The sequence below is a fragment of the Mesoplodon mirus genome, assembly GCF_964341445.2.
Source record: "Mesoplodon mirus genome assembly, chromosome: 8".
NCBI lineage: Eukaryota > Metazoa > Chordata > Mammalia > Artiodactyla > Ziphiidae > Mesoplodon > Mesoplodon mirus.
In genome coordinates this window covers 102,151,408-102,168,985 of record NC_138984.1, presented here as the reverse complement: position 1 = coordinate 102,168,985, position 17,578 = coordinate 102,151,408, and the positions used below count along the sequence as shown (strand labels likewise).

At 40.1% G+C, this 17,578-nt stretch overlaps 1 protein-coding gene across 2 annotated transcripts in view; it reads left to right on the top strand.

Moving 5' to 3' along the window:
• Positions 1 to 17,578, top strand: part of CNTNAP5 (contactin associated protein family member 5) — a gene marked incomplete at its 5' end in the record, with an annotated part of 904,555 nt that overhangs the window by 632,775 nt on the left and 254,202 nt on the right. For both annotated transcript variants that reach the window (XM_082630066.1, XM_082630065.1), the window contains one exon: positions 14,361 to 14,561. In XM_082630066.1, the coding sequence (XP_082486192.1) occupies positions 14,361 to 14,561 (201 nt within the window). The remainder of the gene's footprint in view (positions 1 to 14,360; positions 14,562 to 17,578) is intronic.

Below are 17,578 nucleotides of genomic sequence, written 5' to 3'. Positions count from 1 at the left end.
CTGACCAGTGACTAAAAGAGCTGTTCTTCTTAAGACCTGAACACAAGGCTTATCCTGACCCCTACTTGATGGACTTTTCACAGCACATTTTTATTGCAGAGAGCCCTGGAGAGCCCTTCCTCTTGGTGTGTGGGGATCAGGACACAGTCCAAACAACCAGTATATATTGAGGTTCCCCTGTGTTCTGTGCTGTATAAGTCACTATAAACCACCGACCCTTGTGCCCTAGGACCTCATACTTAACTTCCAGCTCTTCAAGCCCTTCCATTTAGGCCATCCTATTCCATATTTAATTCATCCAATTATCCTGTAGATACTCAACAACCATGGGATACTGGGCATGTTCACTTCTGTGAGGCTCAGTTTATTTATCTGCATAATGGGGACGATCAGTCACTCTTACCTCAGTGGGTTGATGTGCAGATTAAATAAAATTAAATGAGCAGCATACCTCATATGCTCAGTGCAATATCTAGCATTCTCTAAGAGCTCCAGAAATAGAAATCACAATCACCCAGCTTCATCATCATAGGAAGATCTAAATGCTGAAGGAATACAGAGGCAGGAGTGATCAAGTAAGGCTTTGCTGGAGACATAGGCTTAGGTATAAAGTTGAAAGATAGGTGTCCCAGGCTAGGCAGAGAAGGGAAAAGAGGAAAAATCAATCTTGATGAGCTCAGTGGTGGTATGGATGTGGCGATGCAGTGAGCTTGTAACCAAGGGCTCTTTGCCTCGTTTGAGGGCTCCTGGCTCACATGTGTGTTCTAATACAAGATTACCATTGGGCAAGCACTTTTCTTGATCAGAAAAATGAAATAACAAGTGGGAGTCAAATGTGTCTCCCAGAAAGCTTGCTTGTTCTCGCTCACTTTTGCTCTGAGCCCAGGATTCCGGGGAGAGATGATGACTCAAAGTCAGTCTAGACCTTCCAAAGAATTACAAAAGCCCAAGATGTACTAGCAGCTTGTGATTCCACATTCTGTGAAGTAAGGGAAGCAGAGGCGCCCTTTGTCTGGGAGTCTTTTTTTATAACTATTCATGGCAGGTGAACTCAGGTCTCAGGAGCACCAATCAGCCTTTCCTGCTCTGGGCACAAGAGTTTGTTCTATTTGTATCTGCTTGTAAAGGGAAGCTGGTAAGAGACATTTGCTGGTTAGACTGTCTGTGGGGACTGATCCACATGGCTTTTTCCGTACTACCTATGAGTATTCTGTCCAACTCTCATGCCTTTTATCCAGTTTTATTCTTCTGGAATGTCATTTCCTCACCTCCTTCTTTAGACTGAGCCCTCACTCTTTTCTCCTATGACTGTCCTTTGCCCATCACCATTCTCAAGGCTTCCCCTTGAGTCCACATAATCAACAAACATCTATCCAATCCAGCATTGGTGGTAAGAGCTTGGGCTTGGTTTGCATCCCGGTGCTGACACTTCCTAGTTTGGTCAAGTTACGTGATCTAGGGAGTTACTTGGGCCCCTTGTTCCTTAGCTTCCTCCTTTGTCATTAATAACAGAAACTATGTATGAGGTTGTTGTGAGGTTTACATGAGTTAATCATTGTAAACCATAAGAAAAAAAATTCCTGGCATTATATACCCAATATGTGTTAGCCTTAATTATTTTCATCACTCTTCCCAGAAACCTTGACACTGTTTTCTTGGTGTTTCTGGGGATACAGTGATGAAAATAATAACTAATAAATTTTAGGAATATGTAACACCTGGTGCCTTCAAAGCACCCCTGCAAATTAATTCAACAGCAATAACAGATACTTACATTTGAATATAGATGGGCTACCATGATGTGAATGGTTGAATTTGATAATAGTTTTTGCTTTTGGATAATTATTTGGTCCATTGGTCCTTAGCTGTGTGTGTGTGTGTGTGTGTGTGTGTTTATAAGGGCACATGCACACGACTTTGCTGGGGCAGAGTAGGATAGTTTTGAGCCTTTTCTACATGTGAAGCACTGTGTCAAGCCCTATCTTATTTCCCCAAAGATTTTATTCTGAAAAATCCAAACCTACAGAAAAGTTGAAAGAATAGTAAAATAAGCATCCATAAGCTTTTCACCTAAACTCTCCAAATATTAAAATTTTGCCTCATTTGCACACATTTATGCTACTCTCATCCGCCCCACTCCTGTCCTTCCTTCATCCTCATATAAAATGTTTTTTTCTTTTTCTGAACTATTTGAAAGCAAGTTGTGGACATAGTGATAATTTAAACTTGAAGACTTCACTTGCATCTCTCGACAATAGACACTATGCTACATAAGCACAAAAATAAAACCATAAGAAAATAAACATCACTTCAATGAATGTTATCTGGTATATAATCCATCTTGTCCCTACAGCATCTTGCATAGCAGTGTCTGTTTTTTCTATTTTTATTTGGATCTCAAGCAATGTCCATAGGTGGGATTTAATCATCCTGTCCCTTTAGTCTCTTTTAACTAGAAGGGCCCGCCCCCTAACCCATCTTGTTTTGTTTGCTTTTCATAACAGACATTAAGTTTTTGAAGAGTACAAGCCAGGTGTTAAGTAAAATGTTCCCAGGGGGAACAGGGTGAGGGAGGGGTGGATTGGGATTTTGGGGTTAGTAGGTGCAAACTATTATACATAGAATGGATAAACAACAAGGTCCTATTGTATAGCACAGGGAACTATATTCGAAATCCTGTGACAAACCATAATGGAAAAGAATATGAAAAATTATATATATATATATATATATATATATATATATATATATATATGTATATGATCACTTTACTCTATAGCAGAAACTAAAACGACACTGTAAATCAAGTATAGGTCAATAAAAATAAATTTAAGAAGAAGTAAAATATTCCACATTTTGTTTTTTTCCTGGTTATTTCTTCATTGTTAGAATACGTTGGCAGAAAGCCTCATGGGGGGTGTCTCCCATCAGAAGGCACACAATGTCAGTTTGTGCCATGACTGGGTCGCTCTGCTCCGTCATTTGACTAAAGCATCTCCACCAGATCTCTGCATTGTGAAGGTGATTTACAATCAGTTATCTGTGGGGTTCTATGCAGACATTATGTGAGTATCCTGTTCTCCATCATTTCCTCCCCATGTGTTAATGGTCCTGACCTGTGTAAGTCATGACACTGGAGTTTGTAAAATGTCGTTTTTCTAATTGTATTATCCCTTCTGCATTTATAGCTGTTTTTGTCTACAGAGCTTCTTATTTCTCACCTTGCCTCCATTTACCCTTGTATCAGTAGAGGCTCATAAATTATTTCACTTTAAAACATTGTTACTATTACATTATATTTATTAGATGTTCAAATTGTCCCCAAATTAGCTAGTAATGGTCCCTTTAATTCTGTTCCTATGTCTTTCTTGCATGACCCCATTAATCTTGGAGCACTTCCATGCTTTCTAGCACAAGATGCTCCAAGACGTTACCTTCAACTTTCCCTGCCTAGACCCAGACTCAGCTATTTTCCCAAAGAAGCCTAGTTCCTTTTTGTAGCAAATGGTATTTGAAAGTTAAGATCTAGGTGTTAGGTTTGTTTATTGCTTCTCAGCCTTTTTTTGTGGACAGAGCTAGAAAATGTGTGTGTGTATGTTTAAATTATGAGTTGATACGTTTATCTTTAATGCAAATCCAGCACCATTAGAACTTTTCTCATCATTCTATCTTCCATATATATTTCTCTTCTCTCACACTGAGAAATTATCCCAGCATCAATATATTTTCTAATTTATTCTATCCTGTAATATACACCAATAGTTTCAGAATCACATCAGCAATAGCACTACTAATAACAAGGTAAAGTTTAAGATTTACTTGAATTTTAAATTTTGTTCTTAGACTATATCCTCAGGATGTATAGCTAGACAGAATAGAGTATTAAAAAAGTTACTTGAATTATTTTTTTCTCCCTTGTGGTTATTTTATCTATTTAATATATAGACAGGGTTTTTTGTATCTGCTTAATATTCAGTTTTAGGGTTTGCCTTTTTTCATCCTTTTGATTTAATTTTATGTTTTAAATATATAAAACATTTTAATGTTACAGAAGTCAAATATATTTACAATGGTTGACCAGGGATGCCTTGTTCTCACTCATATTGCCTTCACTCTGTTCTTACCCATATCCTCTCGAAAATCACTTAGTGTATCCTTCCTCTGCGTATCCCTTTTTCTCCTTTGTTCTTGCACAACATGTAGCATAGTCTTTTGCACCTTAATTCCTGGAAATCATTCCATCTATCCTGGAAATCATTCTAGATTGGTTTAGAGAAATTGTATGTGGTCTTTATTATGACTACATGGTGTTTCACTGTGTCAGTTAACTGTACTGTGTCCAATCAAACATTTATTGATAGATAATTTACCTTTTTTCAAAAATTCTGCTACTTGTAATAGATATTCTGGGCTGCACAGCAGAATTTCAAGTATGCATTGAAACATCGTTTCCTATCATGTATCACTTTCCTGTTGATTTTAAGAGCTGTCATTGAAGCCAGTAAAAACCTTGGTAGTCTGTTGAAGGTTTAGTTCAGTGGTAAGTGAATACCTACTGTGGGCCAGGTGCTAGGCATACAAAGACTTAACGAGACATTCTCTTCCCTTGTATAGCTTACAGTTTAGCAGGGGTTCTGAGTCAACAAGTTGGAGTAATAGCGCTTGAGTGAGACAAACACAGGAGGCTGGTGGAGTTAGCAAAGGCTTCCCACTGGAGATGATGCTGGCACTCTGACAATAAAATTGATAGTGTGACAAAGTCCAGAGCAGGGACGTCAGCTGAAAGAAAGATAAATAATTCCATGTTCCTCTTTGAGCTTTCTTTTTTTGTCAGTCATCTCCAGAACCAGAATCTAAGATCTGTGGAAGCAGAGTAAGTAGACTCTTCCATTTCAGAAGGCTTGTCTTCTTTTGTGACCTGGTGAGAGGTGTCATAAGTGCTGGGTGACCCTTCTTAGGACCAAGGCAAGCACCTTGCAGTCAGCTCACTACTCTATGAGTTCCATCTTGGCTACCTTAGCTCTTACTAAAGGAAGGATGGGGACTACTATTTACTGTGTACTTGTGGTCCAGGTACTGGGTTATATATATTGTCTTAGAGTCCATCTCATCTAATCCTCATGATAAAGTGTGAGGTAGAGATTATTTCTCATTTGCATTTTGAGAAAACAGAGGTTCCGAGAGGTTGGAGAGAATTCCAGCATCACTCTGCTAGTAAGTGACAGATGGATGGATTGAATTCAGGTCTGTGTCAGTGCCCAGAGTTTTCCTCAGAATGCACCAAAACAGTGCCTGCCACAAAGATGCTCCTAAAAACCTCTAAAGATGTCTCATAGCAAGAACAGCCCCTCCCTCTTCCCATGAGGTGACTTGGATGTGCAGCCCCCTTCCACCCCACCCCACCCCACCCCACCCCGCCCTTCCCCTGCCTGGGAGGCGGGCACATGCTCCCCTTGGCCACACATTTGCTGCTGCAAGCTTTCAGCTTCCATGGAGCTTCTTTCCCAGAACCAGCTGTGAACACCTTACGCTCAAGTTCCGGGGTGGCATTCAGCCTGGTACCCCTCATCCCACCACCTACGCAGTCCATATCATCGTGCTCTGCACACACTAGACTTTCCGTTATGTTTTCCTTGAATAAACCAGCGAATCAGAAACAAAGTACCATGCAATGCACATGAAATTTATTCAAGACCACACATCACCCCCCCACCAAGATCATAAAACAGATTTCCCAGGTCTCTTTGATCATGCCACTAATTGCAAAGCAAGGGAAAAGAAAACCCCCCAAAATGGTACATAAAAAGTAAAGGCTCGAGCGAAGTAGTAGAATAAATCACGGTCAAGTATGTTGTCTGGAAGTCGTCAGGTGTGTGGTCCAGGCAGGCTGGTGAAGGAGCGGCAGGGGCTGAAAGGGGCTCCCTGCACCCCCGTACCCCTCCGGTGCCCCGGGGGCTGCAGTTCCTGCTTCCACCTAATGCAACGTGCACGGTGGCCCTACCGGGAGTCTTAAACCAGTAATGCTACCTCCCCCGAACAGCCGCAGAAGCCCAGACACTAAAAGCAGCCGCATCTGCAAGTGGTTTTAGCAGGCAAGGAGGAAGCTCGCCTAGGCAGCTGGGCTGATCCACAAGGGAGGGGAAACAGCTCCTGTGGGAATTCTGAAGGCTTTTAAAGAAGTTGAAAACTGCTTTCCACATCTTGTCTTCTTTCCCTTTAAAGGTTGAGGGGAAGGGGGCACGGATCCCCTCAGCAGAGGTTCCCAGAACTGTTTCCCGCAGTGAAGTGATGTGTCCGCTCCTCCGGAATCACTTCCTCAAAAGGGCTCCCGGCAGTTCAGCTCTGATTTCTAGTCAGGTACCCTGAACTAGCCTCTGAGTTCAGCACGGCACTGTGCATTTGGTTAAGCACTCACAGCATCACTGCTCCATGGAGTATCTCCAGTTTACAGAAGCGGAGACTGAGGCTGGGGGAGGTTCCCTGTCTCTGCTGGGGTCAGGAATGTGGTCAGTGGCAGAGCTGACAGCCAGGTCCGTTGATCCCAAAGCCCTTGCTTCCCTCCATCGCATCTGCCTCTAGTGGCTATAGAAGCCTTTTCTAAGCCGATATTTACTCAGCGGCCATTGCTGAAGATTTAAATGGGGAGGTGAGGGACAAACATATGAAAAGTTAAGTAACTCTCAATGCAAAACGACCAGAGATGGCATGGATGGTAAATGAGTGGTAGAGACAGTGCTTTGAGGATTATTTAAGCTGTCTACCCTTGGCATAGAAAATTCACTTTGTCAACATAGATAACTATACAAAAAGTGACCCCAGGGACCTTTCTGTAGACTTGCTTTATTACAATAGGAGTATAAGTGAATTGACACACTTTTCAAAGGACGGTAAGCAGCTCCCCACAGTGATTTAAGTTCAATTAAACTGGGTATTGACAATCTGTAGATTTCCATTCCTTCCAGGCATTGTAAGAAAAATGGAAGGTTTCTTTTCTGCCTCTGCAAAGTGACAGATATGTGTATAGAATGAGGTTTTATTAATCAGAGTTATCTCTTGTCTCTCTCTCTCTTTTCCACTCTCCTCCTGTTTGTTCTTTCTCCTGAGCAGTGATCTCCATGGTAACAGATAGAACAGCTTATAGCATCTGTAATGACTATTATTAATAACAATAATGATCATCACAATGATAATACCGATCGGATAGAACGAGAGCCAAAATAAGAGAGTTAAATGCTGTCTCTGTATGTAAACAATTTATAGTTTCTGAAATGAGAGCAAGAGGGACCAGGCAGATCACCTAGAGCTGCAGGACGAAGGTTCCTAGAGGGCTTTCCTGGGGTGACAACCAGGAAAGATTTCACAGCAGGGATAAGGAAATAGAATATTCTGGAATATCCTGCCATTACTACTCTGCTGACTCTTTGTGAAACCTCTTTTGCTTTTCTCTTGATGATGTTGTTGACTGTGTGTATTTTGATCATATCGCTTGAAAGTTCTTTTACATGTGAACCCTTACATAATACATGCTGGTGAGTAGCCTCCTCTTGATGAAGCTCTCCTGAAGTCTTACGCGGCGTTCAGTGCTAACTGAGGTGCTGATGGTCTAAGGATGAAAGACCTCTGTTGACTTGTCCATTCTCAAGGAAAACAGTGTATAGTCTATTGCCAGCCCCAACCCTGCCACCAACAGAACTCTGGGCATCCCCACTTACTTGTAATCTCAAGAGAACTTACAACAGCATGAGACATCTGTCATTCTCATGCATACCACGTTTTCCCCCAAATGACTGTAAACTTTTGAAGAAGTTAGGCAGTGCACTATCCTCCTGTGTATGTACCTTGGGGGCTATCACACAGTATACATAGAATGAGTGATACATTTCACATCCTGGGAGATCTCAGCTTTGTAAGGAGATAGACTTGAAAGCTAAATTCACAAAGCAACATGGGAAATGCTTTACTAGTCTTCATAACAACCCATTGTCATATCTTTGAAATGAAGCCTTGGACCTTTATAATACATGCTATTTGATGGCCTATGGCCTGTAACTCCTTTATGCTTAAAGGTGGCGTGATAGCTTGTATGGATTTGGGTTATGGCATCATTTACCCTCAGGTAAGTGCATTGGGCTGAATGCTGCTTTTAAAAAGCAAATATTTTATTTTTATTTTTTAATGAGATATAATTGGCATACAACTTTGTGTAAGTTTAAGATGTACAATGTGTTGATTTGATACATTTATATATTACAATATGATTATCATGGTAGCATTAGCTAACACCTCTATTATGTCACGTAATTATCTTTTATTTTTTCTGGTGGGAACGGTTAAGATCTAGTCTCTTAGCAACTTTGAAGTTTATAATACAGTGCTGTTGACTATAATCATTATGCTGTGGATTCGATATCTAGAACTTATTTATTTGCTAATCACAAGTTTGTACCCTTAATTAACATCTCTTCATTTTTCCAAAGTTATAGTAAGTAAAACAGTATGGTATTGGCACAAAAATAGCCACATATACCAGTAGAACAGAACAGAGAGCCCAGAAATAAACCCTCATATAAATGATCAATTGATATTTGACAAGGGAACCAAATATACTCAATGGGTAAAGGACAGTCTCTTCAATAAATGGTGTTGGGAAAATGGACAAGCCCATGCAGAAAAATGAAATTGGACCCCTATCTTATACCACTCAAAAATTAACTTGAAAAGGATTAAAGGCTTCAACAGAAGACCTAATAGCATAAAAACCTAGAAGAAAACATAAGGAAGAATTCCCTTTGACACTGGTCTTGGCAAAGATTTTTTGAGGCTGACAGCAAAAGCACAAGCAACAAAAGAAAAAAATCAGCAAGTGAGACTACATCAGACTAAAAAGCTTCTGCACAGGAAAAGAATTAGTCAACAAAATTAAAAAAGCAATCTAAGGAACGAGAGAAACTATTTGCAAACCATCTATTTGATTAAAAAAACAAATATTTTAAATACATAGTAACTAATTTTAGAATAACTAAGATCCTTAGTGAATTGAATAGGTTTCTGCCAGTTCAAAAACTCTTCAAATGCAGTCCTCTCTCTTAAGCAGAGGATTTGTCTTGGGTAACTCAGTACATGTATTCCTTTAAGCAAGTTAGAAAGATGGGGCTCTGTTTTTCATCATGGGACTGAATACAGTAGAAGAAATAATAGAAAATGAACTGGGTAGCAAACCGTGGTATCAAGGGCAATGATTTTCTAGGTTTCTGGGTCTATGAGGACTAAACGACAAATTCTGTTTTAGACATCTGCAGAACTGCAAGGGATGAAAATAAATATAGAGACACATGAGTCTATTTCAGAGTGAAAAGATAATTGGACAAGATGATAATCATTTATTATATACAGCGGCAGCTATATTACAAGAAACTGCAGTCCAGCTAACCTCATTTGCCAGATGAGTTTCCCACCCCCCAACCCTCTAAGGAATGAAGTCCTCGTCCTCATTTTAACGTCATTGAAAAGTTCAAACATAAAGATTCTTTACTCTTTTGCATGCCAGACAACCAGTTATGCGTCCATGTAAAGCAAGATACCGAATCAGTATAATAACATCATGGGTGGAAAGATTAATATAAATATCCCATTTACCAGTGAGGAAACTTCAGAGATGTATATAACTTGCCCAAAGTCTTACTGCTGGAGCAGAACATAGATGCCCATCACATGGGCTAGTTTCTAAAGCCAGAAGTCTCATGGTACCTTGAGCCCTAGATGCATCTCTAGAGGCTAGAACTTAGGGTGGATGTCCTATGGTGGAGGGCAGGTACTGGAGGCAGGTCAGCCAAGGGGGGTGTATGGAGCCTGGAGGACTTTATGATGCTCTGCTGTTCATAGCATTTAGACGATTTACTCCGCAGTCTCTGCATGAAACTGGACCAAATTGAGTTACAGGGAAACCTCTGCTGGTTTCCTTGTGTGGGACTCCAAGTTCACAGAACTGCCAGAGGGAAGCATTTCCTGTTCTGGATCTTTTGAATGTGTTTTCCCCATGTGTCTGCAGAGAGAAGGCCAGGCTCAGAGTGTCTCCCCTTTGCCCCCTTTAGGTGTTTGTGGGTCTTACTCTCTGGTCAGGGAAAGAACCGTGCTAATACAAGCGACCATGAGAACTCTAAGAGACCAGTCAAGACTTCTTCTTTTTGATGCTGTTGTTAATATCAGCATCTGACATCTGTGAGCTCCTTGAGTTGGAGATGTTATATACCTTTATCTAAGAGGTACACACAGATTTCTGTTGAATGTCATTATTTAGTTAATAAGGGAGCTTCTCACACTAGTCCCCTCACTTAAATCTTTACAACCACCTTCTACAGTGGCATCATTGCTATTTTTTTTAAGTATTACTGATGAGGAAACTGAACTTTAGAGAAGTAATCATTTGACCAAGGATGCTTAACCAGCACGTGTAGAGCTAGCACACAAATCCAGATCTTCTGGCTCCAGAACCCATGCTGTGTCCACTAATCTCCACTGTGCACTGACCAAATTTACCATCTTGAGCATTTAGCTCATGGGTCCAATTTTATTTAAAGTATATATAGGTCCATGAGTGGATCTCCCTCCATCCACCTAAAAGACTTCAAAACAAATCTTACTTGTTTGAAAATCCTTCACCTAGACCTTCCCTAGCTAAGACCACCTCACCTGTCCCCATCCAATTCCAAACATCAGGAACATCAGCCATCAAAGCTGCCTCTCCTGAGTGGCACTGACCCCTGGCCTTTCATGTTTTGTCAGGGTTCAGGGCTTAATCTGCACTGCTACCCAGGAAGTGGGGGAAAAAATAGAAAGTGAGAAAAAATAATATGCAGTTGTCTCCTTGTTTTTAGCCTTTATGTTGCTCTCTCCCAGGAGAAGAATAATGAGAGGACAAAGGGCAACTTTGAAATGAAAGCCAGCTAACGGACCCTAGGTTTCGAGTAATCGTCTCTCTTCCTGTCGCTCAGACTGTGTTGTGATGTCAGCTAAGTGAACTGTGGGGACCCTTTGGAGATCTTAGTAGTTCCTTTGTATCTTCTGTATATCGCATGTATCAAAAAGGACCAAGAGTTGAACTATTAAAACCAGTTCACTCTCAGGGCCAGAACGTGAGGTTCACGATATTTGTGGCTTTAAGATAAAAGACTGTCTCTCTGACATGTCTTCCTTTTCCATCTTGCCAAAGATAGAATATGGTTTTGGAAAAATGAGCTAATGAGTGAACAAATAAGAAAATTGATAATGAATGTATGAACAATAGATGCATATACAGATATGAAAAATCAGTGTACATTTGGAAGGAAATCCACATTTATATGATTTAATGATGCTATGTGGACCACTTTGGGAATCAGAAAGATTGGATACATTGAGACTAGGGACAAGTTTACTTTCTCTCCCCTTCTTACATTTATCTCTATATTTATATCCAGTATCTATATTTATACTGTTATCTACTATGATTATTATCAGTACTGGAAACGATGTACATAAAATGTCCTAGTATGGAACAGTAGTATACCATCTATTATTAGAGGTTAGATTTCCATTTCTTCCGAGCACCGTGGACATTTCAAAATCAGCAGTTTTTATTTCTCCCTCTACAGTATTGCATGATTGAGCAATTACTTTCTTTGGTTATTTTATTGACACTTGTCTATATTGGCACCAACATTTTTGGAGTTTCCAGTTAATTATTTATGTAACATTATTATTTTTACCAATATGAATCATGTTTTATTTTTGCTTTCAAAATCAAAATCCAAAAACCTTCATTCTGATTTTTTTTAATAGACTTTATGGAAAATGTCATTTTGTCTCGATTAAACATTGGAGACATATGGGTTATCAGGGGGCTGGTTTTAGGAAACAGTGTTAAGATGAATCAGAGTGTTTGAGCAGAGTTCAATTTTATGCTGCAAGAAACATTTCCATTTTTAGGAATTGGGAAAACACTTTAGAGAGAATTGAGAGCAAATTTTCTCTTCCTCCTCTTTCTAACATATTAAAACTGAAGTATGGACTCTAGGTCCATCCACTTCATTACAAATAGCTCAATTTCGTTTCTTTTTATGGCTGAGTAATATTCCATTGTATATATGTGCCACATCTTCTTTATCCATTCATCCGATGATGGAAGTAAGTCAGAAAAAGAAAGACAAATACCGTATGCTAACACATATATATGGAATTTAAGACAAAAATAATGTCATGAAGAACCTAGGGGTAAGACAGGAATAAAGACACAGACCTACTTGAGAATGGACTTGAGGACACAGGGAGGGGGAAGGGTAAGCTGGGACAAAGCGAGAGAGTGGCATGGACATATATACATTACCAAATGTAAAATAGATAGCTAGTGAGAAGCAACCTCATGGCACAGGGAGATCAGCTCAGTGCTTTGTGACCACCTAGAGGGGTGGGATAGGGAGGGTGGGAGGGAGGGAGATGCAAGAGGGAAGAGATATGGGAACAGATGTATATGTATAACTGATTCACTTTGTTATAAAGCAGAAACTAACACACCATTGTAAAACAATTATACTCCAATAAAGATGTAAAACAAAACAAAACAAAAAAACTGTAGTACAGGGCAATGAAGTTATTTATCCCAAGTCATATACAGAGTTAGGGTAGAGAATGTATTAATACTGGGGATCCTGGTTGACAGTTTTTTCTTCTTCTCCTTCTCCTTCCTTCTCCTTCTTCTCATTCTCATGGCCAACAGCCATGATCCTGCTTCTAAGTAGTACTAGTTAGAAATAGTGGTTACCAACAGTATATGTGCTCACAATTCTTGTCTAACAGATATGCCTTGGGTCCTTCCTCTACTTCCTAGACCTTGGCTTCCTCATTTGTAAAACTAAGTGGGTGAGAGAGGAAGGAAATCATGTGACTTCTGGGCAAGGTCCTTTTTCAGCTCTGTGCATCTATGAAGCGTGATGACGTTATGTGGGCAAGATTCTCAGAGGACAAAAGCATCTCAAGTCTTCCTATTTCCTCTTTCTCTTTATCTGTAAGCATGTTCAGAATTCAATTCTATGTCCAATTGCCGTAAATGTTTCAGTCTATTATTGCAGAATGTCTGATCATGCCTTGTGACTTTTTTTTTTAACTGATGATTAAACTGAACCCCAGAGAAGTGAAGTGACTTGTCCAAGCTTGTTGTTAGTAGAATAGGTTTCAAGTCAGATCTCTCAGGCTCTAAAACTAAAATTCATCTCCTTTCTTCACCTTCCATTCTTACCTAGAATAGGTAAAATATGTTCTCCACCCCTGACCCACAGGGCCTCATCTCTGCATGTTGTTTTAATGTAAACCTCTTAAAATATTTTTGGCAAGTAGAAGTAGCATGGTGAATGAATATTAACGAACTGCAGTTAAGTGCCTTGCATGTTCAGTGTCTATGACACAATCTCATCCTTGTTATGATGTGTATTTCACAGATAGTTTCTGTGTATAGGTCTTATTTTCAACGTGGTACTTATGGCTCTCTGAGACAATGATCTATGCTAGTGTTTCTCTTGTGAGGAAGTGTGTGTGTCAATATCTGGAAGTAGGGGTGTTGGAGTCAGACATCCTGGGTTCCAATTCTTGCTTAGACATTAACTATGTAATCTTAGGAAAACTGCTTAATTTTCCTTATTCACTTTTCCCTCGGTTTTGATGTGGCAGGATCGACTCCCTTCTGATTTAGACAATGTCAATTTTATTTTATTTATTTTTGTATTTAATATTTTGAACATTTAATTTTTGTTCATTTAATTACCAACATTTTGTGCATTCGACAGCTTGTCAGTGATCTATGTTTTTGTGTGTACGTGATCACCAGGATAATTATCTTCAAGGATATTTAGTTATATTCTACTTCTGGTCACAAAGTATCTAATTTCTCAACTTCTAAGCTCTTCCCCAACCAAACTGTCCTTTCCCACAACAGATGAATTCATTTCCTTTTATTCTTGTTCTACCTGTTGTCTAACTATTTGTGTTTCTTTCTGTTCTTGTTCCATGGCTTTGCATAGATCATGTCCATTTTAAACGAGATAATGGACATTAAATGCTTAGCATAGAGGCTGTGGAGTAAAGGCTTCACAAATTTAGCTCTTAAGGTAATTAACCCTCACACTAACTCTAGGTAGAACTCTGGGAGAAACAAAAATTCTCTGGCCAAATTCTTTGCATGAGTAGAGTGCTTGAGTGGCCGTTAGTTGATGCACATCCAGCCACCATCCATCACACTGAAAGCATGATTGTCTTTTTTTTTTTTCCCAGCTTTTTGGAGGTCTGTAAGCATGATCGTCTTTTGACCTTCCTTGGTTGTGTTTTCTGGACAGAGGACAAGATCTGGACATTGGTGCAGCACAACAACACGGAGCTGACCCATGTGCGAGGTGCCAATGCTGAGAAGCCCTACTCCATGACCTTGGACTACGGAGGCAGCCTGGAGCAGCTGGAGGCCGTGATTGACGGCTCGGAGCACTGTGAACAGGAGGTAGCCTACCACTGCAAGAGGTCCCGACTGCTCAACACGCCAGGTAAGAGCCACCCCTGCCCAGGCCCCTTTGCAAAGGCCGTGCAGGGTGACTGCAATGTGGCCGTTGGGCCCTGAAACCCTGGAATACGTAGGAGAGGCGGGGGTTGCCAAAAAGGGGGCTGCAGCTACAATGGTTCCCTATGCAATGAGAGAAATGCCACCAGGAGAGACTCCTCATGGACTAGTCCTTGCTCTGATACCCAGGGTGTGACCTCGAGGGCGTTCTGTAGCCTCTCAAGATTTTCTCTTCATCTTCAAAAAAGGGGCAGTGACAACACCCATCTTGCAATCGTGGTGAGAATGGAAAGTTTCTTGAGTTCAGTGTCACTCGAAGAGAGCATTTGAGTTAAGACATAGGAAGTGTGAAAGCGGAAATGGTATTTCTGGCAGATGAGAAAGCACCAAAAATCTCAGCACTTTCACCAAAGAGCAATGAGTCGTCTGGGGCAAAGGAAACATAACGGAGCTGCATTAGGCAAGGAAGTCAACAGGGAAAGCGGCCACATCCTGTGTGTTTGCAGTACTCACGTTACCTGAAAAGTGCAGGCCTTACAGGAAATGACTCTTCTTTTAAAATAAAGTTTATTTTTAGGAAAAATTACATTAACTGTGTTTATATATATTTTTTTTCTCTTACGGTTAGTTTTTAGCATGAATGGCTGATAAAGGTTGCAAAAAAACCTTGTAGGATTGCTTACCAAAACCCAAAAGGGTTTGTACAATGTCAGGAGGACTTTGTCAAAGTTGATGCATGCCCTGGGAGTGAGTCATATTTGTGTACATCAGTTCATCATTCATGGCAGAAAAAGGGGGGAAAAAATGGCTGAGTACCACAAGGATGTGGAATATCCAAGAAAGGGTGTCAGAATCTTTAGCCTCAGGGGGCTTATGATCCTTGAAAGTGAGGAATTTTGAAAGGATTGAGGAAATTAAACAATGAAAGGTCAAACAAGCAGAAGTGCTCGAAACCTAACTAAATACAACCCACCCACTGCCTCACTGATCTGGAATCTTTAGGGAAGAATTGTCCCACATAAGTGAATTTTCCAGATACCTGTCACTTACCCCTTTAAGCACCCAAAATGTTTTAAAATAATTCTTAACTATTTGAAATGAAAATCTTTCTCAAATGGATCACATGCTTCCTTGCCTTCTTAAACAGAGAATTCTGAACATGAAATGTAACCTTTTCTTGATGACTCAGGATCATCATTGTGAAAATCAGCTACTGTACTGTCCTTGGACTCAGCAATGCTCGCAGGGCTGATTCAGAGGCCCTGCTTGGGGTCCCTTTTACCAGTATCCTCAGAGAGTCAGTGTTTGTGTGTGTTCAGACTTCCCTCTCTCTTGGCTGTCAAGCCTGAATGTGTGACTCAGCACTCTTTGCAGAGACTCTATGTCCACAAAACCATCTTAACCTCTTATGATTGCATTGCTTCTAATTTCCTAATGACTGACTTGGTGGAACTTTGGGAAAAATGGGATTATCTTCATTCTGACCATGGGATTTCCTTTAGTATACACATCCTGTGATATCAGTTTGGCTTTACTGTTGCCTTTGTATGATTTTTTAAAAAATCTTTATTGGAGTATAATTGCTTTACAGTGTTGTGTTATTTCTGCTGCATAACAAAGTGAATCAGCTATATGTATACATGTAACCCCATGTCCCCTCCCTCTTGCATTTCCCTCCCACCCTCCCTATCCAACCCCAGGTCATCACAAAGCACCGAGCTGATCTCCCTGTGCTATGCAGCTGCTCCCCAGTAGCCGTCTATTTTACATTTGGTAGTGTATATGTGTCCATGCCACTCTCTCACTTCGTCCCAGCTTACCCTTCCCCTTACCCATGTCCTCAAGTCCATTCACTACATCTACATCTTTATTCCTGTCCTGCCCCTTGGTTCATTAGAACCTTTTTATTTTATTTTTTTTTTAGATTCCATATATATATGTTAGCATACGGTATTTCTTTTTCTCTTTCTGACTTACTTCACTCTGTATGACAGACTCTAGGTCCATCTGCCTTACTACAAATAACTCAATTTCATTTCCTTTTATGACTGAGTAATATTCCACTGTATATATGTGCCACATCTTCTTTATCCATTCATCATTCGATGGACACTTAAGTTGCTTCCATGTCCTGGCCATTGTAAATAGTGCTGCAATGAACATTGCGGTAGATGATTCTTTTTGAATTATGGTTTTCTCAGGGTATAGGCCCAGTAGTGGGATTGCTGGGTCATATGGTAGCTCTATTTTTAGTTTTTTAAGGAACCTCCATACTGTTCTCCATAGTGGCTGTATCAATTTACATTCCTACCAACAGTGGAAGAGGGTTCCCTTTTCTCCACACCCTCTTCAGCATTTATCGTTTGTAGATTTTTTGATGATGGTCATTCTGACTGGTGTGAGGTGATACCTCACTGTAGTTTTGATTTGCATTTCTCTAATGATTAGTGATGTTGAGCATCCTTTCATGTGTTTGTTGGCAATATGTATATCTTCTTTGAAGAAACGTCTATTTAGGTCTTCTGCCCATTTTTGGATTGGGTTGTTTGTTTGGTTTTTTTTTTGATATTTAGCTGCATGGGCTGCTTGTATATTTTTGAGATTAATCCGTTGTCAGTTGCTTCATTTACAAATATTTTCTCCCATTCTGAGGGTTGTCTTTTCGCCTTGTTTATGGTTTCCTTTGCTGTGCAAAAGCTTTGAAGTTTCATTAGGTCCCATTTGTTTATTTTTGTTTTTATTTCCATTTCTCTAGGAGGTGGGTCAAAAAAGGATCTTGCTGTGATTTATGTCATAGAGTGTTCTGCCTATGTTTTCCTCTAAGAGTTTTATAGTATTTGGCCTTATATGTAGGTCTTTAATGCACTTTGAGTTTATTTTCATGTATGGTGTTAGGGAGTATTCTAATTTCATTCTTTTACCTGTAGCTGTCCAGTTTTCCCAGCACCACTTATTGAAGAGGCTGTCTTTTCTCCATTGTATATTCTTGCCTCCTTTATAGAA